Source organism: Dasypus novemcinctus, chromosome 19, assembly GCF_030445035.2.
Source record: "Dasypus novemcinctus isolate mDasNov1 chromosome 19, mDasNov1.1.hap2, whole genome shotgun sequence".
NCBI classification, from domain to species: domain Eukaryota; kingdom Metazoa; phylum Chordata; class Mammalia; order Cingulata; family Dasypodidae; genus Dasypus; species Dasypus novemcinctus.
In genome coordinates, this window is record NC_080691.1 from 75,140,043 (window position 1) to 75,166,564 (window position 26,522).

Consider the following 26,522-nt stretch of genomic DNA (forward strand, 5'->3'; position numbering starts at 1 on the left):
TGTTTTATCTTTTTTTTTTTTTGTCTGTGTCCATTCATTGTGTAATCTTCTGTATCCATTTCTCTTTTTATCTTCTCTTCTCATCTTTCTCCTCCAGGATTCACTGGGATTCATTCCTGGTGGCCTCTGATGTAAAGAGAGTTTCCCTGTCAATTGCACCACCTCAGGTCCCCGTCTCTGCTGTGTTTCAACTTGACTCTCCCCTTCATCTCTCTTTTGTTGCATCATCTTGCTGCATGACAATTGCATGGGCACTGGCTCACTGTGTGAGCACTTGGTTTGCTTTAAGGGCACTCACCACAAGGGCACTAGCTTGCTGAAAAGGCAGGGGCTCACCATATGTGCACTCAAGTGGGCACTTGGCTCACCACATGGACACTTGGCTTACCATGTGGTCACTCATGCTGGCACTCAGCTCACCATGCAGGCACTGGCTCATGGTATGGGGACTGGCTCACCACCCAGACACTTATGTGGGCACTTGGCTAACCACTTGGGCATTTATAGAGGCTCTCAGCTCACCATGTGGGCACTTGGCTTGCCATGTGAGCACTCGCCTCACTGCATGGGCACTTTTCTCACCATGCAGGCACTTTTATCATAATGTGGGCACTGAATCACTGTGCATGCATGCTTTCTCTTCTTCTTTTTCACTAGGAGGCCACAGGGATTGATCCTGGGCCCTCCCATGTGTAGGCAGAGGCCTTATCACTTGAGCCACATCCACTTCCCTGTATGTCTTCTTTGGACAATGTCTGTTCAAGTTTTTTGCCCATTTTAAATTTTTTTAAGTTTTAAAAAAATTTTAACAAATTAATTATCTTGATATGTATAAGTAAAGCATACAATTCATCCAAATTGTACAATCAATGTTATTTGATATCACATAATTGTGCATTCATCATTTCATTATTAGAGCATTTTCATTATTTCAATAATAATAAACAAGAACAGACAAAATTTCTTACCTCTCAGTCTTTTTCCCTGCTGTACATGATGGCTATTTCTGGATATTCACGCACAATTATTTATTTGTTTCTTAAGCAGTTTTATTGAGATATATTAATACACCATATGACCTATACAAATTCTTCAATCATTCACCTTCAGCATAATCTCAATGTTGTATATTCATCACCTTAAAATTTTCTGAACAATATCATTCCTCTAAAAAGAAAGACTCCGTAACCCTAACATTCCTACCCCGGGCCAACACAACCACTGATCTAATTTCATCTCAATAATCTGATCTATACTTCCACTGTACATAAATGGAATCATATAATATGCAGCTCTCCATCTAGTCTCCTCCATTCACTACAATGTTTCCTTTTTCTCTGATATTAACATTTTGTAGTATTAATGTATATTAGTTCAGCTTCAGAGAAAAATGGCCTTCTATATGCAATTCTATCTATATTCTTATTTCACTTAAAATATTTATATTTCACATATTCTATTTGGTTCATAATAGTGCAATCATACAATATTTGTCCTTTTGTGTTTGGCTTGCTTCACTCAACATAATGTTCTACAGGTTCATCCATGTTGCTATGTATTTCATGACTTCTATTTTTACTTCTTACCACTGCATAGTATTCCATTGTGTGTACACACCACAATTTGTTTATGGATTCATCACCTGATTTGTTTCCAACTTTTGGCTATTGTGAATAATACTGCTGTGATCGATTTGCAGATATCTATTCCTGTCACTGTTCTCAGTTCTTGGTATATACCTAGTAGTGATATTGCTGGGTCCCATGGCAAGTCTATAAACTTCCTTAGAAACTACCAGACAGTCCTGCACAGTGGCTGTACCATACTACATTCGCATCAACAATGAATAAACTTTCCTCTCTCTCCACATCTTCTCCAGCATTTACATTATACTGACTTTTTAAAATTTTTTTTTATTGATTTTATAAAAATATTACATTAAAAAAATATGAGGTCCCATTCAACCCTACCACCCCGACCCCACCACTCCCCCCCCCCCCCCAGCAACACTCACTCCCATCATGACACATCCATTGCATTTGGTAAGTACATCTCTGGGCATCACTGCACCTCATGTCAATGGTCCACATCATGGCCCATACTCTCCCACATTTCATCCAGTGGGCCCTGGGAGGATTTACAATGTCCGGTGATTGTCCCTGAAGCACCATCCAGGGCAACTCTAAGTTCCAAAGGCACCTCCACATCTCACCTCTTCCTGCCATTCCCCATACCCATCAGCCACCGTGTCCACTTTTCCCACTCCAATGCCACCTTTTCTCTGTGGACCTTGGATTGGTTGTGTCCATTGCACCTCTATGTCAAGAGGAGGCTCAGATTCCACATGGATACTGGATGCAATCCTCCTGCTTTCAGTTGTAGGCCCTCTGGACTCCATGGTGTGGTGGTTGTCCTTCTTCAACTCCATCTTAGCTGAGTGAGGTGAGTCCAATAAATCAGATTGTAGGAGCTGAAGTCTGTTGAGGCTCAGGGCCTGGTTATTATATTGTCAGTCCAGAGATTCAAATCCCCTAAATATATCTTAAACCCCAAAACCAACTACAATTCCCGTAAAGTAGCATAAAAGTCTTGTGAAAAGAGATCCCATCTGAGTCCAGCTCCATCACGCAGAAACACCAGCTCCAAAGAAGGGCCATCTGACATGGCAGTGAACCCCATCTGCCATGACCATAGAACCCGTGGGTCTCTTTAGCCCTCAAAGGAACGAATACCTGGGGTTGTATCTACTTTATCTGTCTCTTAGACTCTGCTCAGTTGTGCTTAAGGGCAATCCTTCTGACAGCCTCCAGACTCTTTTTTAGCAAACACACGTGATAACATGGATGAATCTTGAGAACCTTATGTTGAGTGAAGCAACCCAGGCATTGAAGGACAAATACTACATGACCTCAATGATATGAAATAAGAAAGCTGCCTCAGAGAGCTAGAGACTGAACGATAGGCTTACAGGTATACTGACTTTTTAATAGAACTTTTGCCCATTTTTTATTTGAGTAGTTTGACCTTTTATTACTGTTGTAGCATTATATATATATATATATATACACCATAGATATTAAACCCTTATTGGACATGTGATTTTGGAATATTTGCAGCCATTAAGCCAGCTGCTTTTTCACCCTTTTGACAAAGTCCTTTGATGTGCAAAAGTGCTTAATTTTGAGGAGCTCTCATTTATCCATTTTTTTCTTTTCTTGCTCATGCTTTGATATATGGTCCAAGAAACCACCACATATCACAGGTCTGTAAGATGTTCCCCTATATTTTCTTTTACTAGTTTTATGGTCCTTGCTTTTATATTTAGGTCCTTTCTCCATTTTCAGTTGATTCTTGTATAAGAGAGTGAGGTAAGAGTCCTCATTCATTCTTTTGGTTATAGATATCCCATTAACACAGAACCTTTTGTTGGAAAAACTGTTCTGTTAATATGGATTTGGTAGGTTTGACAAAATCTACATAGGCATATATGGTAGGGTTTATTTCTACACTCTCAATTCTATTCTACTGATCAATATGTCCTTATATCAATACCACACTGTTTGAACACTGTAGTATTTTAATAAGTTTCAGGGTCAGGCATTAAATTCCTCCCATATTGCTCTTCTTCTTTAGTATGCATTTGCCTTTTTGGGTGCATTTTCCATACCAAATAAAATTGGCAATTTCCTTTTATATTTCTTTATAGTAGACTATTGGAAATTTGATTGGTATTGCAGGGAAACTGTAATCAGTTTGGGTAGTGTAGCAATTTGATATTATTAATGAATTCCAAAAAGAAATAATGAATTATGTTTGTAAACAGGTGTTTTCCTCTGAGTACATTAGATTATATTGGGTTCAGAGGTTTACTTGATTAAGGAGGTAAACCTCTTGTGCCAGTAGGACATTGTGTAAGACATGGCAAAGGACAGAGTTGAGGGTTTTTGATGTAGGAGTTTGAAGCTGGAACCCCAGGAAGTAAGTACACAGAGGAAACAGAAACAAGCCCTGGGAAGAGAGGAACACTGAACCCATAGAGAAGACACTGAAAGGGAGGAACCCAGGAAACCTGAACCCTCACAGACATCAGCAGCCATCTTGTTCCAACACATGAAAATAGACTGGTAAGGGAAGTAAATAATTTTCTTTATGGCCTGGTGTCTGTAAGCTCCTACCCCAAATAAATACCCTCTATAAAACACAACCAATTGCATCAGCACACCTTGGCTGACTAATACAGAATTTGGTATCAAGGAGTAGGGAAGTGCTTTTGCAATTACTGAAGGGTGAGGGGTATTTTTTCTAGAAATTGTGAGATGCTTAATGGAAAAAGCCTAAATTGCTTTGCAGAAACTCTTGGCAGTACTATGGAGTCTAAAGGTATCTTTGATAAGGCCTTAGAAAGAAATAATTGTGAGATGGAGGCTAAAGTAACTTTATGACGCCTTAGAAGTTAATGATGAAAATGTTATTGGAAAATGGAGGAAAGGTGATCTCTGTTTTAAAGTTACAGAGAACTTAGCAAGATTAACTCCTGGTGTTTTATGGAAGGCAGAATTTGAAAATGGTGAGCCTGGGAATTTAGCTGAAAACTTCCCAAAGTAAACCTGGAGAATACAGCTTGGCTTCTGCTTGCAACTTATAGCAAAATGCTAGATGAGAGAGATATGCTGAAGACTGAACAACCAAGCAAAAAGTAAACAGAAACTGATTCTGGAAATTCCAAGCGCCTGGAAATCATGCTCCCGTATGAAAGTGCCCCATTCAAGGACTTAATTAAACTTGGAACTGGTAAACCAAGATTGAACATGCAGCTAGATCTAGGAAATACTTGTGGAAAGTCTTACTGTCTGATGGCTTGGTCCTCTTCTTCCTGCATGCTAAACCAACAAGATTTTTGACAGAGCTCTATGAACAAAAGCACTGTCAGCCTGTAATAAAAAAGCTGTGGAAAGGAGAGACTGAAAGAGAAATAGCTTCAAAAGGAAAACCATGGAAGCTGAGATCTGGAATTAAGACTTCACCTTGGGCCAAGAGAGGAACTCAAACGTGTACAGAGAGAGCGAGTTTGCCCGAGCAGTTGAAGTGGGTGAATGTTCCTGTCTGAAGTTCTGGAAGAGTTTTGCTGCCCCAGGGTATAGAGAAGTTGGAGCACATTACCCAATTATTAGGGCAGTTAAGGTCAGCAACCCATAGTTCTGAGATCGGTGGACCTGTTCCCCAAAGGTTAGGGAAGACCAGGTGGTCAACTTATTGCTCTTAGAGGGTTGAGCCTGTATGCAAAGGCTTAGGGGGAATGTTGTTTTCACATCACTATGCTAGGGCGGTTAAGACACTAACCCAAAAATTAGGTAAATTGTGGTAATCATCCCAACACTCTTGGAGGGAGAGGTCTCTAGCGTGCTTGACACCTAGGTGCTTGATGAGGGTGGAACCAAGAAAATGACCACTGAGCAAAATGGTGGAAAGGGTGGGTTCTCGTATGGCCCCAAGGAGAAGAAACCATCTTAAAAATGACTCCCAGAATGTGAAATGAAACATAGCATTCCCTGCAGGACTATGGATCTGTAGAGTAACTGTGACCCATGTTTGTCTTTCAATTTCTCCTTAGGAATGAAAATGTTTATCCTTTGTCCTTTTGAGTATTGGAAGTAGATGAATTGTTTTGTAAGTTTCAGAGGTCTGTAGCAGACAGGATTTTGCACCCCAAATCTATATTTCTTTAAATTGATGTTGATATGATTTGGTACTTGCATTGTAACTGATTTAAGGTTTTGTTTTAAATATTGCAATGTCTTTTTCAAATTCAGAGGGTGGAGTGTAATAGTTTGATATTCATGAATTCCAAAAAGAAATATTGGATAATGTTTGTAAAGTGATCTCTTCCTCTGGATATATTAGATTATATTGGACTCAGAGATTTACTTGATTAAGCAATCAGGTAAACCTCTTGTGTAAGTAGGGCATTGAGTCCCCACTCCTTGGTGGGGGGAACTCCCAGATAAAAGACATGGCAAAGGACAGAATTGAGGTTTTTGATGTTGGAGTTTTGATGTTGGAGTTTGGTACTGTAGCCTTAAGTTGGAGACCCAGAAGGAAGCACACAGGAAAAAACAGCAAGGCCTGGGAAGATAGGAACCCTGAACGCAGACAGAAGAAAGAGCCCAGAAGGGAAGAATGCTCACTGACCTCAGCCATCTTGTTCCAACATGTGAAAATAAACTAGTGAGGGAAGTAACTTATACTTTATGGTCTGGTATCGGTAAGTTCCTACCCCAAATAAGTACTCTTTATAAAATCCAAACAATTTGTGGTATTTTGCATCAACACTCCTTTGGCTGACTAATTCAGGTAGGATTGATATATTCATGATATTTTGTCTTCCAACCCTGGAACACAAAATGTCTTTCCATTTGTTTAGGTCTTCATTGATTTCTCTTAGCATTTTAAAAATACTTTTCTGTACTTCTTTGGTTAAATTGATTCATATGTGTTTGAATCTTTTTGTTGTTATTGTAAATAGAAATTTTCCATGTTTTCTTCCTAAAATTCAGTACTAGTGTACAGAAACATTATTGATTTTTCCAAATTGATCTTTATCCTGCCACTCTATTGAATTCATTTAATAGCTCAATTACAAACTGGACTCGTACTGAACAACCAGAAAGTGAGAAAGGGCAGGAAGCCCTAAACTAGAGAAAAGCTGCACCCAGAATAAGTACTCTAGTAAGCCAGATGCCAAGACACCAACAAAAAATTACAATCCACAACAAGAAACAGGAACCTATGGCCCAGTTAAAGAAACAAGATAAGCCTCCAGATGACATAAAGGCATTGAGACTACAAATCATAGATGTTCAAACAAATCTCCTTAATAAATTCAATGAGGAGGCTAAAGAGATTAAGAATTTTAAGAAGACAGTGGATGAGGACAAAGAAGAATTTGAAAGCGTACATAGAAAAATAGATTATGGGAATGAAAGGTGCAATAAATGAAATTTTAAAAAATCATTGAAATCATATAATAGCAGATTTGAGGAGACAGAAGAAAGGATTGGTGAACTTGAATAAATGGCCTCTGAAATTGAACATACAAAAGTACAGATGAAGAAAAGAATGGAAAAAGTTGACAAGGCCTCAGGGAACTAAAGGACAGTAAAAGGCCTGCAAACATACATGTCATGGGTGTCCCAGAAGAAGAGAAGTGAAAACAGGGCAGAAGGTATATTTGAGGAAATAATGGTAAAAATTTCCCTACCCTATTGAAGGATATAGATATCCATGTCCAAGAAGCACAATGTACTCCCATCCAAAAAAATCCAAATGGACCAACTCTGAGACACATACTCATACTCAGAATGTCAAATGCCAGACAAAGAGGGAATTCTAGGAACAGCAAGAGCAAAGCAATACATAATATTTAAGGGATTCCTAATAAGAATGTGTGCTGATTTCTTGCCGGAAACTATGGAGGGAAGAAGACAGTAGTCTGATATATTTAAGATACTACAAGGGAAAATCTCCCAGCCAAGAATTCTTATGTCCAGCAAGACTGTCTTTCAAAAATGAGGGCGGAATTAGAATATTCACAGATAAACAAAATTTGAGAGAATTTCTAAGCAAAGGCCAGATTTTCAGAAAATACTAAAGGGTGTGCTAGAGCCTGAAAAGAAAAGACAGGAGAGAGAGGCCTGGAAGAGAGTCTAGAAATGAAGATTATATCAATAAAAGTAAATTTGTCAAAAGAGTGGTGAAAGAAAATATGACAGATAAAGCTCAAGTAGTCAGGAATAAGCTTAACCAATGATGTAAAGCACTTGTATTCAGAAAACTGCAACTCAATGTTAAAAGAAATTTTAAAATGCCTAAATAATTGGAAGAATGTTCCATGCTCATGGATTGAAAGACTAAATATCATTGTGATATCAATTCTACTCAAATTGATATACAGATTCTATGCAATCTTGATAAAAATTCCACCAGCATTTTAAAAAAAAATTGAAAACACAATCATCAAATTTATTTTGAAGAGTAAGGGTTCCTGAATAGCCACAAGTATCATAAAAAGGAAAAGCAAACCCTCATCTCCAGACTGTAAATCATATTACCTAGCTATTCTGGTAAAAACAGTATGGTACTGGCATAAGGACAGTCACATAGACCAATGGAACCAAATTTATGGTTCAGAAACAGACCCTCACAAGTATGGTGAAGTGATTTTTGACTAGCCTGTCAAACCTACACAGCTTGGGCAGAACAGTCTATTCAACAAATGGTGCTGAAAGAATTGTATATCCATAGCCAAAAGAAGGAAAAGAGACACCTATTTCACACCTTACCCCAAAATTAATTCAAAGTTGATTAAACACCTAAAAATAAAAGCAAGAACCATAAAACTTCTAGAGGAAGTTGTAGGAAAATATCTTCAAGCCCTGGTGGTAGGTGGATTCTTAAAGGAGATAAAAGGAGAACTTAGATGAATTACTGATGTTTAATGTATGTAGAAGTTTTCATTAGCTTTACTGTAAAAGTGTGGAAATATATAAGTGTATGGTAACACATAGAGATTAACAGCTAAGTTTATACATGGGGATGTGGCTAAAAATGGTAGTCTAGGGATGTAAATGCCAATTGGCAGAAGGCTAGGGAATAATCTAAGAACTGAATAGCACAGTAAACCAAGAGGTTTATGTTCTTTATGATACAGAAGCAAGAGTGTCCTTTGTGAGTAAGAGCAAATGTATATCATTAATGCAGGGTGTTGGGAATGTGGAGAAGCATGGGAAAAATACAGCTGGAGTGACTTATTGACTGTAGTTAGCAGTAATAATATAATCTTGCATCTATGTCAAAGATTTACTGTGTTGATAGTGAGGCAGTATAGAAAATGTGAGCCAAATGTACACTTGGACATGGTAACAATCAGATAATTTTATCTGTAACAAATATTCCACTACAATGTAGTTTGTGGATGGAGGTGTGTTGTTTGGAAATTCTCTACCTGTCCATGTTTGTTTTATAAGTTTACTTCTTTCATAAGAAAATAAAAATAAAAAATAACAATGGGGTGAGTTGGGGGAAAACACGCTAAATTTTAAGATAAGGACTATGATAAGTAGTAAGATTTTGACAATATTCTTTCATAATTTGTAACAAACATCTCATGACTTGCAAGGTATTGGTGGAGGGTTGATGTATGGGACCCCTGTATGATGTTATGCATGTTTGTTTTGTTCACAACTTTTATTATACACTTAATTGTTCATGCATGTTCATATATAAATGGTATAAAGATAATAGGATTGGTTGGGGGAAAATACTTTGATTAGTAGTAATATTTTGACAGTGCTCTTTAATCATTAGTTAAAAAGGTTTAACAACGATGCAAGTTATTGGTGTTAGGGTGAGTTATGAGAGTTCTGAATGATGTTATATGTTTGTTTTGTAAGTTCACAACTATTATTATACAATTATAATTCATGTATTTTTTCTATGAGTGATATACTTCAATAAATTCAATTTTTAAAATTACATTCATGGGAAACAGACTTGGCCCAGTGGTTAGGGCGTCCGTCTACCACATGGGAGTTCCGCGGTTCAAACCCTGGGCCTCCTTGACCCGTGTGGAGCTGGCCCGTGCACAGTGCTGATGTGCGCAAGGAGTGCCCTGCCACACAGGGGTGTTCCCTGCGTAGGGCAGCCCCATGTGCAAGGAGTGCACCTGTAAGGAGAGCCGCCCAGTGCGAAAGAAGGTGCAGCCTGCCCAGGAATGGCACCGCCCACACTTCCCGTGCCAATGACGACAACAGAGGTGGACAAAGAAACAAGACGCAGCAAACAGACAAAGAGAGCAGACAACCGAGGGAGGGGGGGAATTAAATAAATAAATAAATCTTTAAAAAAAAATTACATTCAGTAAAGACTGGATAACTGTCCAATTTGGATTTGGGATCCAAATATAGATTTGAAGAGATTTTTCCATCTTTCTGGGATCTTCTCTGTTGCTTGGATTTATATTGCTAACATTTCCAATTATACAACTCCCATGTTGAAAACTGAGTGTGCATATGTAGATAATCCATTGGTTGTTCGTATTCATCTATGCCTAAAGGTATTGTCAAAGAGGGAACTATTCCTGAATTTGCTTTCCCAAGATAGAGACACTGTGCCTAAAGGTTGCACCACTCTAGGTGTGGGGTGGGCAGGCCATTTCTGGGGGGTCTAATGGTAATTCAGATTAATTTCCATCCCCCTGATTTGGGGGTAGAGGAGATATAGGAGCCTGGCAGCCTCAAATCTTAAGGTATTTGAAATAATGATAGTATCTGAAACATCATCAGTGAGGTTAGATTCAATGAGGGTTTTTATTTTTTTTTTCACCCATTTGTTCAGCTATTTAACTGATGCTCTAGTTCAGAGGATTGATTAACTCCTTAGCTGATTGGAGTGATGAGCCCTCGCCATTTTTGGCGTTTTTATGTTGGGGACCCAAGACATGACTAATTGACAGTACACTGTGTCCAAAACATTCTCTGTGAAGGTTGTCATTGTGTGCTAACTCCAAAAAACATTGAATATAAGATATTTCATCCCATTTGTTTAACCTTCTACAGAATAGATCCAATTGCAAACAGTGTTATACTTTATGGACCCTTGTGCTCATCATTTCTGTTCACCCTCTAATGCATATTGAGGCTAAATTCCTTACAAGCATGGATAATTCTCTTTTTTGTCATAGTTTCATACCCAAATTGTCACCAATCCAATGCTTAATAATGCAACCTAGTGGGTTGCTCTTTTCTCTCAACTTAGAATTCTAGTTATTTCTCATTACAGTTGTTTGGCTAAACAACTATCAAGAAAGCAAAGCCTAGACAACCAATCTCAGCAACACCTCCTTATGCTTTTCCTATTCCAAGCCCAAATACCAAGCATGACAAACTATAAGTTACAACTTCAGCAGAGGCTTCTGTGCTGCTGAGAAAAAGGTCAGTACAACTTTGACACATAATGCACACAGAGGAGGACCTGCTTTCATCAATAGTCTGCCACTTTTGGAATCCTAGATGCCTAGGGCTAGAGACTCCTGTTCCAACACTTGGAATAATGTACTCAAATGGCCACAGAGTCAGAGACCATAAATCCTCAAAAGAACACCCATCTCATCTGGGTCACCAAATTGAAGATAAGCAGAATGCTACACAGGCTCATTGTAGGGTATGGCAGAATAGAGAGACAAACCAAACTATGAAAGAAGGAAAAGTAGAGTCATTGACTGGTTGCAGACAAGAATCTAACCAATCTCAAACCTGTCTCCATTTTGTGGAATTTTCTTACAGCTTTTATATGGGCTGTTTTGAAAAACAGAAAGTTATTCATTGAGTTGAGAAATCTGGGAATGGGCTGCGGAGTTTCTCTAGTTTCTACTCTAGTTAATGTCAAGAAACAATAGGCTTGGGATTTCTAATTCTCATTAATAAGGTGTGAGAATTCAGAACACAGTAATACTTGTGAGAGAACCAAAGCTAGTGCAAAAACCAAGAATAATCATAAGTGAGAAATTCCAGGCTGCTTTCTCTGGTGGTGAAGACCTAATTCCAGATGTGATTTTGGTTAGGCATTCCTATGTTTTGGAATCAGGGATGAATTAAAAGTCTCTGAACATCATGGAATACTTTATAAATACAATTCATGGATTTTCATATTCTTATGTGTACAATAAAGATAATCATCTTTATTAACCAGAGAAGACAAGATTGGGCTATGGTTACCACCAGGTTAAGGGTTTGGCATTCATGACAGGTGAACCAGAAAATTTTAGTCAAGATTTGAATCTTAGGGCTTTTTACTCCATTCTCAGGTTTGCTCACCTTCTCTTTCTCTGTTGGTGAGTGAAAATCCAGAGGAAGATAGGTGCCAGCTGAGGTACTTAAAATGCAATCCCAGGTGAGTATGAAATTCTTCAACTGAAATTGCACTTCTCTTGCCAGGAGTTGGGAAGTACTCCTATTGGTTTTGATATTCCTCATGATTTCATGAGCTATCCAAGTGTCTGAGCTTAAATTAAGTTTATACAGGACTCTTGAAAAATCATGGCAAGTTAGGGACTGATCAATAAAAAATCTCTTTCCAGCCATTACAAGAGTTGGTTCCAGCTTCCATAAAGGCTGTGTATTCTCTGAAAAGGTGACAGATGTTTTCTTTTTCACACCCAAACCACGGCCTCGTTGGACAAATGATGATTTAATGAATCATGTTAGTGCATGAGACTGGCCTAGGCATGTGGTGAATAGAAGTGATAGAGATGAGAAAGAACAGAAGTTTATAATCAGATGGGAGGCTAGTTTTTCAGCTGGTACATTGAGTCATACCAATGTTACAGGTACTAGGGTGTATGGATGAGCATATTTGCCAGAAGCACATGAGAAGGTTAGTAAATTAAAAGAATTATGAGTCATTTATTTATTTTATCCAATTTTAATTTTCTTAAAGTTTTGATGGAATATACTTGCACAATTTGAAATTCTTTTTAAAGAGAAAACTAAAATTCCCCCTAACACAGTTGTTCAAATTTCCCAACTTAAACTTTCTAAGTGATATTTATTCAAATTTTATGAATGGATGCAATGTATAGGAAGTATTTTTTTCTTCATTGTGCTTGTGAATTCAGGAGCTGTATAATAGCTATAATGTCTCTTGGAGAATATTTGAAGATTTGTAGGAACAGGAAGTAATGAACAGGATTATTTTAATATTTAACAGACAGGTTAGATGAAGATTCAAGAGAAACAAAGAAAACTGATAATTGTAGGCCCCAGAAAAATTTGAGATTGAGATGTATCCTACAACAGGAATTGTCATTCTAAGGCCACATACCAGTACTACTAACTCAGGAGTCCCTGGCTTGTGACCTTGGACCAGACGTACTTACACATTATAATGAATACATGAGACCTGTAGAGTTGAGGGAAGGAGATCTTACTGATCCTGACTTCTATATAAAACCTTCAGTTTCGCAGAATTCTGGTTATTTCTTCAAAGTTCCTTGCCATAGTTATGAAAAATAGATCTGTGAATTAAGTTTACATGGAAAGTAATTCAGACAGTAAATGATTGTACGGAATATGAATTCCATATTCTTAAATGATTTTATAAATGCGAAAAAATTAGCTCATCTATAGAGAAGAATATTCTAACCATACCCTTTTTTTTTTTTTAAATAAATCTGTAAATTTACTCTAAACTGGTGGGAAAATTGATTTATTTATGAATGCTTGCATGAAAGCATTATAATCAAGAGCAAGAAAACATAATTACTGGGAAATTTCCAGATGTATATCAAACCCCATGTCATGTGATTTTCTTTTGCAAAGGGGTGTTATTTTGTCAGAATATATTTGATGCTATAAGTTGGACTGAAAGGCAGAATTCAGTTCAGGATTGATAATTATTTTTTTTGAAACTTAAATATATTTTGAGTTTTAAATACACAGTCTCTGCTTCTTCAGTGCTGTTTTTTTGGACATCACATTCAGGACATTGATAAGAATAGCCCTGTGTGAACCCAAAATTCTCTCATGTTTTAGGAATTAGTGACCTTCCAAGATGTGGCTGTACACTTCACCCAGGAAGAGTGGGATCTGTTAGACACATCACAGAGAAAGCTGTTCAGAGAAGTGATGCGGGAAAATATCAATCACCTATTCTCAGTCGGTGAGATTCTCAAAATTTTTCTACCATCTATATCTGTCTCTTCCATCTATCTATATATTTTTCATACATCATTTTCCATTTATTCAAATACCTAGATCATCTTCTTCATTTTGTTGTATAGGCTGTATTTTCTCTTATATATTTATATTTTATAATTTTAATACGTTATATTTTTTATAAAACATACAACTGCTTAAATGAAATTTCTTTCCTTATTTTATTCAAAAAATCAATTATATTGATAGATATTAATAAAGCATAAATCCATTCAAAGTGTGCAGTTATCCCACATAATCACATATTTGTACATTCACCACTTCATGCTTAGAGCAGTGTCATTATTCCAAAATAATAATAACAAACAAGCAAAACTCATCACTTCTTGATCTCTCTAAGTTCCCTACTGTATGTAGATGCTATTTTGTTTCCTTCTCTGTAGTACATTTTTTAATTTATATTCATTAAAAGTCTTATGTATGCAATATCACCCATATTTATGTTTTACATGATTTTAACTATCTTATAATATTTCATTTTTCATTTATATTTACTTTAACCCAAGAGAATTTAATCTTGACTACAACTTATTGCATTTCTTGAATCTCCATTTCCAACACTCAGGGCTATGCTGAGAACTTAATGAATATATTTTTAGTAGATAAATAATTGAATGTGGTGAAATAATTATTCTGCTCCAAGGGCTATGCTGAGGCTTCAGAACACCGTAGGAAGAACATTGCATATATCATTTTCCACATAGAATGTAAATCATTCTGGTGTATACTTATTGGATCATTTCTGAACATAATCACTATGGAAACATAATCACTTTGTATTAGAATACAAAGAATTGTGAGTCTCTCTTTGCTGCATATGTAGCAACAATCAACGGTTCTCACTGAACTGGGCAAAAGGTCAAGAGTTCCATCTTTCTGTTAAAATATTATCAATGATCTGATTTCAAGTTATTTCTGCATTCCTGACCTTCAATGCTTACCTCATTCTTTGGTAACCAGCCTTGTACATCATGATCATGCTGTGTTACTATCACATTTCAAAGTCTAGGTAACATTTATTTCACACAAACAGGATCTCAAGTCTGCAAATCTTATGCACTTTCTCAGTTGGAACAAGAAGTGTGCACAGAAGGAATAGGATTTCCTCAAAACCAGAGTCCAGGTGAACTCTAAGAACCTGTGCATCAGAAGAGGAGTCCCATGCTATACTGAGAATGGGCTTGAATATATTGACTTCAAGATTTCTTGAGTGAGTTATGATTTCTGAAATGTGGCTAAGGATATTTTGGAAATTTTATTCACTTGTGTTTATTCCATACACTTCTCAAGGCTATTCAAGTGTTATTTTCTTGGGATAGGGATATTCATTTGCTAATGCAATTAAACTTTAACAAGACCTTGACTTTTTCCTATTTTTGGAAAAATTCCCTTCTATTTTTACTTCCCTTAATCTCAGCTTCTTTTCTCATATTCCATGCCTGAAAATCTTTTCTGATTGCAATGCCCTAAAACTTTCCTTATGCCTAGAGTATTCATTAATTTGATACTCTTTCCCAGATAGTTGTGAACGTTGGAAACATACTGTGAGGCGTATTTGGAATGTTACAAAATTTTCCTTCCCCTAATGCAACTCTAAAAATTTATTCTCTTTTTATTACTATAGGGAGGAAAGGTGCCTTTAAAACATGGGAAATGATAGAAAAGATATCCAACCTTCCTATCTGTATGAAAGACACTTCAAAAAGCATGTTATTGGTAAGCTTCATTGTGTGAACCCTATTATTCCAAATAGATAATCAGGGATGTACTAAATTAGAAATTCAGTAAAATCATGAAATTGTAATTAATTTCGGGATTAACTGCCAATCCAGCAAAAATCTGTGGTATTTCAATTTAGTGAAAAATTAACCTAAACACAAAACTAACCTGAGTTTATATAAAAAATTAATTTTTGCATAATTAGTTTTCACATATATAATCTTGGAGACATCATGAAACTCAAAATTGATGAGATAGTTCTGCAGTTAGATTGATATAATAGAGTAAATCTGTTTGTGTGGAGTAGAATAATGTTTCTATGAAACAAACATGCAAAATAGTTTAATTGGAGACTATCACTAGTGGGTTGACCTAGATTTCATATGAACAGAAATGAAGTAATCCATGTATATGAACAAATGTTTTACAGTCTCTAATCTATTTCCCCACTCCAGAGATCTCATACACAAAAGAATTCCTTCAGAAGTAATTCTTTGCAAGAAGACTCCTTTCACACATCCGTAGTGACCCAATATGCATTAATTCCCATGACAAAGAAACGCTGTTTCAGAAAGCCTCTTCCAACAGTCTTCAGTGGCTATTTTTCTTTTAATCAACATAAGAATATTCACTCTAAAAGTAAATCATATGAATGTCAACAAAGTGCTAAAACCTGTATGCAACCCTCTGACCCCAAACAATACAAGGGAAATAACACTGGAGAGAAACCCCATGAATGTCACCTATGTGGGAAAGCATTCCGTCAAAATTCTTCTCTTAAACAACATGAGATTACTCACACTGGAAAGAAACCCTATGAATGTCATTTATGTGGGAAAGCTTTCAGTCGACCATCTAGACTTAAAGTTCATGCAAGAACTCACACTGGAGAGAAACCCCATGAATGTCACCTATGTGGGAAAGCATTCCGTCAAAATTCTTCTCTTAAACAACATGAGCTTACTCACACTGGAGAGAAACCCTATGAATGTCATTTATGTGGGAAAGCTTTCAGTCGACCATGTGGACTTAAAGTTCATGCAAGAACTCACACTGGAGAGAAACCCCATGAATGTCACCTATGTGGGAAAGCATTCAGTCAAAATTCTTCTCTTAAACAACATGAGCTTACTCACACTGGAAAGAAACCCTATGAATGTCATTTATGTGGGAAAGCTTTCAGTCGACCATCTGGACTTAAAGTTCATGCAAGAACTCACACTGGAGAGAAACCCCATGAATGTCACCTATGTGGGAAAGCATTCAGTCAAAATTCTTCTCTTAAACAACATGAGCTTACTCACACTGGAGAGAAACCCCATGAATGTCACCTATGTGGGAAAGCATTCAGTCAAAATTCTTATCTTAAACAACATGAGCTTACTCACACTGGAGAGAAACCCTATGAATGTCATTTATGTGGTAAAGCTTTCAGTCGATATTCTGGACTTAAAGTTCATGGGAGAACTCACACCGGAGAGAAACCCCATGATTGCCATCTTTGCGGGAAAGCCTTCATTCAATCCTCTGTCCTTAAAATACATAAGAGAACTCACACTGGAGAGAAACCCTATGAATGCCATGATTGTGGGAAATCCTTCATTCAATCCTGTTCCCTTAAAATACATGAGAGAATTCACACTGGAGAGAAACCCTATGAATGCCTTCGTTGTGGGAAAGCCTTCATTCATTCCTCTGCCCTTAAAATACATGAGAGAACTCACACTGGAGAGAAACCATATGAATGCCATCTTTGTGGGAAAGCCTTCATTCAATCCTCTTCCCTTAAAACACATGAGAGAACACACACTGGAGAGAAGCCATATGAATGCCATCTTTGTGGGAAAGCCTTCGTTCACTCCTATGCTCTTAAAATACACGAGATAACTCATACTGGAGTGCAACCCTATGAATGCCATTTATGTGGGAAAACTTTCAGTCAATATTCTAGACTTAAATTTCATGGGAAAACTCACACTGGAGAGAAACCCCATTAATGTCACCTTTGTGGGAAAGCATTCAGTTGATATTCTTATCTTAAACAACATGAGAGAACTCACACTGGAGAGAAGCCATATGAATGATGGTATCTTTGAGGGACAGCCTTCAGTCAATCTCTGCCCTCAAAAAAACTGAGAGAACGCACACTGCAGAGAAACCACATTAATGTCATCTAAGTGAGAAAACCTTCCATCGGTATTCTAATTTTAGATGATATGAGAGTTCTCACATTGGACCAAAACCCTATGTATGTCATCTGTGTGGAAAACCCTTCTTTTATTGTTCTTCCCTTAAATGACTGAGAGAGCTCACATTGTTGAGAAACCCCAGGAATATTATATAACTCAGAAAACCTTCATTGACTTATCCCTAAAATGACATAAGAGGAATCACACTGATATGTAATACCATGCATGCCATCATCTTGTGAAAGCCTGTGTTCTTTGCTCTTCCACTTAACAACATGAGAGAACTCACACTGGAGAGAAACTGCATCACTAGTAGTTCAGCCATCCAGCAACACGAGAGAATTCATGCTGGACATAAACCATAATATTTTCTACATGGAAAAATACTATTTTTTCTAAACTTAGACAACATGAGATTATTCAAACTCAATATTTGTATGAGTGTCAACAATTTGAGAAAGCCTTCAGTCAATATTCTGACCTTCAATGAATTGAAATAACTCACAAGGTAAAGCTCTTGGATATGAAAAGTACTTCAGCCATAGGTTTAACTTTTAAACATACAAGAGAACTCACATAGTGAAGAAACACTATATAGTTAGTTTGAAAGTTCCTGTAGCCAACTATAGTAATTCAGATATCTAAGGACATTCATACAGGAAAGAATTCCTATGCATACTGTAGCAGTTTGATATTGTTATGCATTCCAAGAATAGTGATTGGATTATTGTAGTCTACTCTGTACCTGGGCATGATTAAGTTATGACTAAGGCTTTGATTCTGCCAAGTCATTAGGGTGTTGAGACTCCACCCCTTGGTGGGTGGGGCTCAGATAAAAGGTATGGCAAAGGACAGAGTTGAGTGTTTTGATGTTGGAGTTTTGATGTTGGAGTTTGATGCTGAAGTCTTAACCTGGAGCCCAGGGAAGTAAGCACACAGAGGAAAGAGAAGGAAGCCCCAGGAAGAAAGGAAATATGAACCAAGAAAGAAGTAAGACCCTGGAAAGGAAGAACTCAAGAAGCCTGAACTCTTGTAGCCATTGGCAGCCATCTTGCTCCAACACAAAAATAGTCTTTGGTGAGGGAAGTAATTTATGCTTTATGGCCTGGCATTTATAAGTTTCTACCCCAAATAAATACCCTTTATAAAAACCAACCAATTTCTGGTATTGCATCAGCACCCCTTTGGCTGACTAATACACAATTTAGTACTGAGGACTACTAGGGAAGTTCTTTTGCAATTAATAGAATGCTGGAATAGTTTTATAAATGGGTAAGGGGTATTTTTTGGAGGAATTGTGAGGTGCTTGGATGAAAAGACCTACAGTGCTTTATTTTATTTTTTTTTTTTTTTAAAGATTTATTTATTTATTTAATTTCCCCCCCTCCCCTGGTTGTCTGTTCTTGGTGTCTGTTTGCTGCGTCCTGTTTCTCTGTCCGCTTCTGTTGTCGTCAGGGGCACGGGAAGTGTGGGCGGCGCCATTCCTGAGCAGGCTGCTCTTTCTTTTCACGCTGGGCGGCTTTCCTCACGGGCGCACTCCTTGCGTGTGGGGCTTCCCCACGCGGGGGACACCCTTGCGTGGCACGGCACTCCTTGCGCACATCAGCCCTGCGCATGGCCAGCTCCACATGGGTCAAGGAGGCCCGGGGTTTGAACCGCGGACCTCCCATATGGTAGACGGACGCCCTAACCACTGGGCCAAAGTCCGTTTCCCCCTACAGTGCTTTAAAGAGACTGTTCACTACAATATGGATGGTAAATAGACTTTTTATAATGCCATAGAAATAAATGATGAAACTGTTATTGGAAACTGGAAGAAAGTGATCCACATTTTAAGTTGCAGAGAACTTAGCAAGATTAACTCCTTATGTTTTATTGAAGGCAGGTTTTGAAAATGGTGAAACTGGGCATTTAGCTGAAGAACCTTCCAAAGGAAACCCAGAGAATGCAGCTTGGCTTCTCCTTGTAGCTTATAGCAATTTGCTAGGTGAGAGAGATATACTGAGGACTCAACTTTCAGGCACAAAGAAAACAAATTGATTCTGGAAATTCCAAGCCTCTGGAAATCAAGTTCCCAAATGAGAGTGTCCCATTGGAGTACTAAATTAAACTTGGAACTGGTAAATCAAGATTAAAGATGTAGTTATCTAGGAAATATTTGTGGAAAATTTTCCTGCATTATGGCTTGGACCTTTCCTTCCTGCATGCTAAACCAGCAAGGTTTTAAGAGAGCTGTAAGAACAAAACCTTTGTCAACCTGGAATAAAAAGGACATGGAAAGGAGAAATTCAAGGGGGATCAGCTTTATGAGGAAAACCATGGCACCTGAGATCTGGAATTAAGACACTACCTTGGTCCAAGAGAGGAATCCCATCCATGTGTACAGAGAGGGTGAGTTTCCCACAGAAATTGAAGAGTGTGGATGTTCCCACCCAATGTTCTGGGAGAGTTTTTCTATCCTGAGGTACAGAGAGGGTGGAGCACATTCCCCAAAGATTATGGTGGTTAAGGTCAGCACCCCACAGTTCTAAGAGGGGTGGACCTGTCCCCCAAAGGTTTGGGAAGACCAGGTGATCAACTCATTACTCTGACAGGGTTGACCCTATATGCCAAAGGCTAGGAGATTGCTGTCTTCACATCACTGTACTAGGGAGGTTAAGACTCTAACCCAAAGATTGAGTAAGGTGTGGCAATCACCCCAACACTCTTGGAGGGAGACGTCTGGAGTTTGGTTGACATCCAGATGGTTGATGAGTGTGGAACCAAGAAAATGGCCATTGGGCAGTCTGGTGGAAAGGGTGGGTCCCCATAAGGCACTGAGGAGAAGAAATCATCATCTTAAGAATGACTCTCAGACTGAAATCAAATGGAGGATGCCCTGCAGGTTTACTGAACTATATAGGACCCATGACTCTTGTTTCCCTCCAAATTTCTCCTTATTGTAATGAAAATATTTATCCTTTGTCCATTTGTGAAATGAAACAGATAAATTGTTTTGTACATTTCAGAGGTCTATAGCAAACAGGAATTCGCCCCAAGAGAAACTATTTCTTTAAATTGATTCAGATATGATTTAGTCCTTCCATTGTTACTGATTTAAGGTTGTTTTCAAATACTGTAATGTCTTTTTGGAATTTAGAGGGTGGAGTGTAGCAGTTTGATATGGTTGTGAATTCCAAAAAGAAATATTGGATTATATTTGTAATCTGGCCTGTACCTGTGCATGATTAATTTATGATTAGGGTTTTGTTGGTCCATGTCATTAGGGCATTGAATCCGGGGACTCACAGATAAAAGGCATGGCAAAGGACAGGGCTTAGGGCTTTTGATGTTGGAGTTTTGATGTTGTAGTTTGATGCTGAAGTCTTAACCTGGAGCCCCAGGAAGTAAGCACATAGAAGAAAGAGAAGCAAGCCCCAGGAAGAAAGGAAACTTGAACCAAGGAAGAAGCAAGATCCTGGAAGGGAAGAACTCAGGAAGTCTGAAACCGCACAACATTTGGCAGCCATCATGCTTCAACACGTGAAAATAGATTTTGGTGGGGGAAGTAACTTATGCTTTATTGCCTGGTATCTGTAAGCTCCTACCCCAAATAAATACCCTTTACAAAAACCAACCAATTTCTGGTATATTGCATCAGCACCTCTTTGACTGACTAATACACATGTCATCTAAGTAGCAAAGCCCTTAGTAGGTATTCCACGTGAGAAAACTTCTAAGGTAAATATAATGTAATTGGGGAGTCCTCATCTAACACTCCAACTCATAAGCTCAATAGGGAAGTCATATGTAAAGGTTTCTATAGTTGTACTCAGTGTAGCATTGCCTTAATTATCATTTAATTCTTTAAATAAAATGTCAGAACTCTGCAAGAGTGAAATTCCATGTCTATAAACTGTGCACTATAATTCAGTCAAACAAAAGCCCCGGTGTGCTAATGGAAACAAAATCATGAAATAAGAAGACTTTATTAGGAAAATGAAACTCTTTCAGGGATTTCCATTAAATTCATGGTGGAGAATGTCTTCATTGAAAAATTGGAAATCATTTATTCAGAGATTGGTGTGGTGTGCATCAGTAATTATGTTTCTTTGAGAGTTATTGTCTGATGAGTTTCAATAAATGTTTCGGTATCTGAGGGATGATTTTATGGATCTCAGTGATAGAAATGTTATAGGCTTGAGGATGGAAAAAGTGTGAAATCTGTAATTTTGGTGTCTTCTAAGGTAAATGAATTCACTTCTCTAGTTGCCTCTCTTGGGTCAGTGATTAAATATCTGAAGAGTGGAACAGATAAGGTCACTTCGTTCCTGGACTTAGAGGAAACAATAGTTCACCTAAGTGACTAGAATGTTTATCAGTTATTGTGAGAAGCATGCACACTCCAGTACACTGGGCCAAGCAGAGGTCCAGATCATTCATTGTCCCTTGCTAATTTCTTAGGATGGAGTATCAGTCAAAATGCACTGCAATAGTCACCTTGTTAATAAATATCTAAGATTCCCAAACCAGCATGTCCGAGAAGCAATACCATTATGCTGGTTGACATTTGGAAATCCTGTCTTTGACATTACTTATTTAAAAATTAATGTCTAGAGCATGCAAATATGGAAAACTTACACCTAATTTTATAAATACTTTTAAAAGACTGCTGATATATTATGCTTAGATTTTGAAGAAATTTTGGACTAAAGAGGAATTCAATTATGGCAGGAGAGGAACACAGGTGTGGGGTGTTATTGATGCGGGAAACATGGTTGGGAGGGAGTTCTCCAGGGCATGTATATAGGGTATATAAAAGTGTTCAGGGTGGCAGCCTTGGCCCAGTGGTTAGGGCATCTGTCTATCACATGGGAGGTCTACAGTTCAAACCCCGGGCCTCCTTGACCTGTGTGGAGCTGGCCCATGCTCAGTGCTGATGTGTGCAAGGAGTCCCATGCAATGCAGCAGTGTCCCCCATGTAGAGGAGCCCCATGCACAAGGAGTGTGCCCCGTAAGGAGAGCCGTCCAGCATAAAAGAAAGTGCAGCCTGCCCAGGAATGGCACCGCACACTCGGAGAGGTGACACAACAAGATGATGCAACAAAAGAAGAAACACAGATTCCCGAGCCACTGACAACAACAGAAGCGGACAAAGAAGACACAGCAAATAGACACAGAGAACAGACATCCAGGGTCGGGGGGTGAAGAGAAATAAATAAATAAATCTTTTTAAAAAAGTGTTCAGATATTCATTGGTTATTTTCAGAGTGGTTACAGTTACAAATGACAACTGAGGGAGTGCTTAGTTCCTAACCAGGGGAGCTCTATCACATTCCCCAATGGAACAGCAACAATTCCCCAAGTGCAAGGGCAAAGACCAGTGAAGAAGGATGGTCCAAAGATGAGACCTTAATACTGATAACTATGCTTATGAGCCTGTGTGCCTGAAATTTGAACTAGACCCACAGCTGTAGAGTGCCTAAGAGTTAACCTCCTGAGAGCCTCCATGTTGCTCAATTGTGGCCACTCTCTAAGCCAAACTCAGCATGTAAATGCATTTCCTTACCCCCAGCATGGGACATGAGACTCCCTGGTGCCAAGGGATTGCTACCAATCACTAGCTGGAAATGCATCTAGAAAAAGACCTTGAGAAAGAGGGGAAATGGTAAAGACAAATGAATTTATATGGATAAGAGGTTTCAGAAAAGAGTCAGGAGGTCATCAGAGGGATTATGCTTACACACACCTCAGCAGGATCATAGAGAAAGCCACGTACTGGTGCTCCTGAGGGCTGTGGAGACACAGGTTCTATGGTCATAGCTGATGGCTCTGGAGTTCAGTGCCTTGGCAGTGGGCTCTTGGAATTTGTGTTCATGAGTGTGATGGGGATTGACTCAGACGTGACCTTTCTACAAATGCCCATTCTGTCACTTTTACTAAACCTGTGGTTGATGCTGGTGTTGGTGTACACTCAGGAGACTTGAATCTCTGGACTGTCCATGTGCCAACTGAGCCCTGAGCCTCAGCAGTGTTGCAACTCCTCTCCAGTTCATTGGACTTACCCAGGTCAGCTAACAGGGAAGTGAAGGTTGTCAACCACCACAGCAGGGAACCAAGAGAGTCTAGTCTACAACTGCAAGTAAGAGAATTGTATCAATCAACCCCATGGGATCTAAGCCCCCTCTTGATTTAGAGGTGGAGTGGACATCATCATTCCAGGGTCCATAGGACAGAGAATAAAATATGGATTAGAGTGGACTTACTGGTATTCCACTATAGAACAAATTATGACTATCAATGGAAGAAATTGTAGCATTCATGTGGATAAACTGGCCAAGGTAGCTGCTGACAGCAGGCAGAGGGAAGAAGAGATGTGATGTGTAGGCATTTTGGGACTTGGAGTTGTCCTAAATGACATTGCAGGGACAGATACAGGACATTATATATACAGCCATAACCAACTGAATGGATTCAGGGAGAATATAACTTACAATGTCAACCTATAATGCATATGGTACAGCAGTGCTCCAAAATGTATTCACCAAATGCAATGTATGTGCCACAATGATGAAAGAGGTTGTTGATGTGGAAGAAGTGGGATGGGGTGGGGTGGGGTGTATATAGAAATCTCATATTTTTAAGGTAACATATTTTCATCTATGTATCTTTAAAAATGAGGCAATTAAATCTTAAAAATTTAAATGCAATTATAATTGATAATGAAAGTGAAAAAAATTTTAAAGAAATAAGACTGTTAAATGTTTTCCCAAAATTGGATCCACTATAAGTATTTCTGTTGTCTACCATTTCACCTTATCTGTTATGTAATATTGACAGACAGAATGTTCTACTCTATGGACCCCCCCAAAAAAAAAAGTTTTCTCTCATCATTTCCATTATATTTAGATTTAATTCCAGATGGATCCAGCTTGTCTGATCCATCAGTGAGCAAGCACTGACCCAGAGGTGTCACTAGGATGCCAGTGCAAGGAGGATAAGGCCTTTATTAATGCATCTGGATTATTGTAATGGATGTCTCACTACCCACTTATGCATATGTGTCATATCCTGGGGGACATGACAAGCATTGTCCTGAATTTAATCCCTTATTAATTTAAAATATGTAAATAAATGTATAAATATATAAAATAATAAAGTTTATAAATTTATCAATTTATATTTGATGATACCATGTCATTGGGTAATGCCTGGGTAAGTGTTCTGTGTACACATGATCCAGCATGAGATGGAGTTTTCTAGGCTCAGAAATTCTAAATTCTCGTGGTACCCCATTTCCAACAAGGCTGCAGAGCACACAGCATTGCCTTTTGAAGTTGTAGTGCTGGCTCACCCACAAAATATTTTGCAAGTTATGTAACATCTTTACTCCATCAGAAGGTAGGTGACAATGCAAGGCAGTGTGAGCATACCTAGGGTACTTAGTCTGTCACACCCCCAAACTCAATGGACAGAATTTGTTGTGATGGAGAGCATACAATTTTAGTCATGACTGGGATGTGCAGTGTGCAGCATCAATTGGTATAGAAACACCTTAAATTTTAAGCATTAATTATGGATTAACTATCCCCACCCTGTCCTCTGCTCAACTATGTTATGTATTTTGCATCTATGACTGTGATGATTATAATTATTTCATATCACTTTTCCACACAATTTTATTCACTTTTGAATCTACCTTATTACACTCAATATGATATATTGGGTGCATACAAAGTTTCATGTATCTGAACTTCATTTCTTTTTCAATGCTTGAAAATATTCCATTGTTTTTATAAAACATGTTTTATTATGCATTCTTTGGTTGATGGGCATGAGTTGCTTCTAACTTTTAATAATTGTGGATAATGCCACTATGAACATCAGTGTGCAAATATGTGTTTGAGCTGCTTTTAATTCTTTTTGGTATGTACTTAGTGTTTGGATTGTCAGCTCACATGCTAGGTCAATACTTAGTTTTCTTAGGAAGCACAAAAGTGTTTTCTACATTGGGTGTACCATTTTTTATTGCCACCAACAATGAATGAGTGTTCCTCTCCAAAACTTTTTTTTTTTTTAAATAGCATCATTTCTAATGTCTGTGAAAGAATATCTTGTTTTGATTTGCATTTCCCTAATGGGTAATGATGTTGAGCATCTTTTCATGAGCTTTCTATTTCTATGTTTTCATTTGAGAGCTATCTGTTCAAGTCTTTTACCCAGGTTTGAATTGTGGTGGTGGTCTTAATTGCTGTTGTCTTGAAAGATTTCATTATATATACTGGATATTAAATTGAGACATCTGTTCACAGGATCCAATTATGGCCCTATTATATTTGAGTAAGTATGGTAATGAACTCTCACTTTCATTTCTATTTTCAGTATTTGTTTCTTTTTTCTTTGTCAGTCTAATCAAATGTTTGTTGATTTTTTTATCTACAAAGAATCAATTTATGGTTTTATGAGTGCTTTACCATTGTTTTCTATTTTGATTATCTCTGCTCTTATCTTTGTCATATCCTTCTTTCTGCTTGCTATTAATTTAGTCTGATAACCTTCTCATTCTTCCATTTTGATGTTAGTTCACTAATTTGAAGTTTCTTTAATTTTAATATAAGCACATAGAATTATAAATTTTCCTCTCTCAGCACTGCATTCACTGTATTCCAAAAGTTTTGCTGTGGTGTATTTTTCATTTCATTCACCTCAAGTAGTTTTCTAATTATGGCTCTGATTTCCTCTTTATCCCATTGGTAGTTTATATTGCTTAATTTCCATATATTTGTGAATTTCCTATTCCTTTGATATTGATTTCTAGCTTCATTCCATTGTAGTTGGAGAATATAGAGTATATATTTCAATAATT

General features: G+C 37.9%; 1 protein-coding gene across 4 annotated transcripts in view; it reads left to right on the top strand.

The window, feature by feature from the left end:
• Window positions 1–18,645, top strand: part of LOC101411669 (zinc finger protein 596-like) — a 159,957-nt gene extending 141,312 nt beyond the window's left edge. Inside the window, exons 4-8 of one of the 4 annotated variants that reach the window (XM_071209972.1) lie at window positions 11,861–11,946; window positions 13,587–13,713; window positions 14,803–14,979; window positions 15,394–15,485; window positions 15,944–18,645. In XM_071209972.1, coding sequence (XP_071066073.1) covers window positions 15,423–15,485; window positions 15,944–17,485 — 1,605 coding nt within the window. In that variant the 5' untranslated portion in view covers window positions 11,861–11,946; window positions 13,587–13,713; window positions 14,803–14,979; window positions 15,394–15,422 and the 3' untranslated portion in view covers window positions 17,486–18,645. The remainder of the gene's footprint in view (window positions 1–11,860; window positions 11,947–13,586; window positions 13,714–14,802; window positions 14,980–15,393; window positions 15,486–15,943) is intronic. The other 3 variants (XM_058281948.1, XM_071209973.1, XM_071209971.1) reach the window with 3 other exon arrangements.
• The last annotated feature ends 7,877 nt before the right edge of the window (window positions 18,646–26,522 follow it).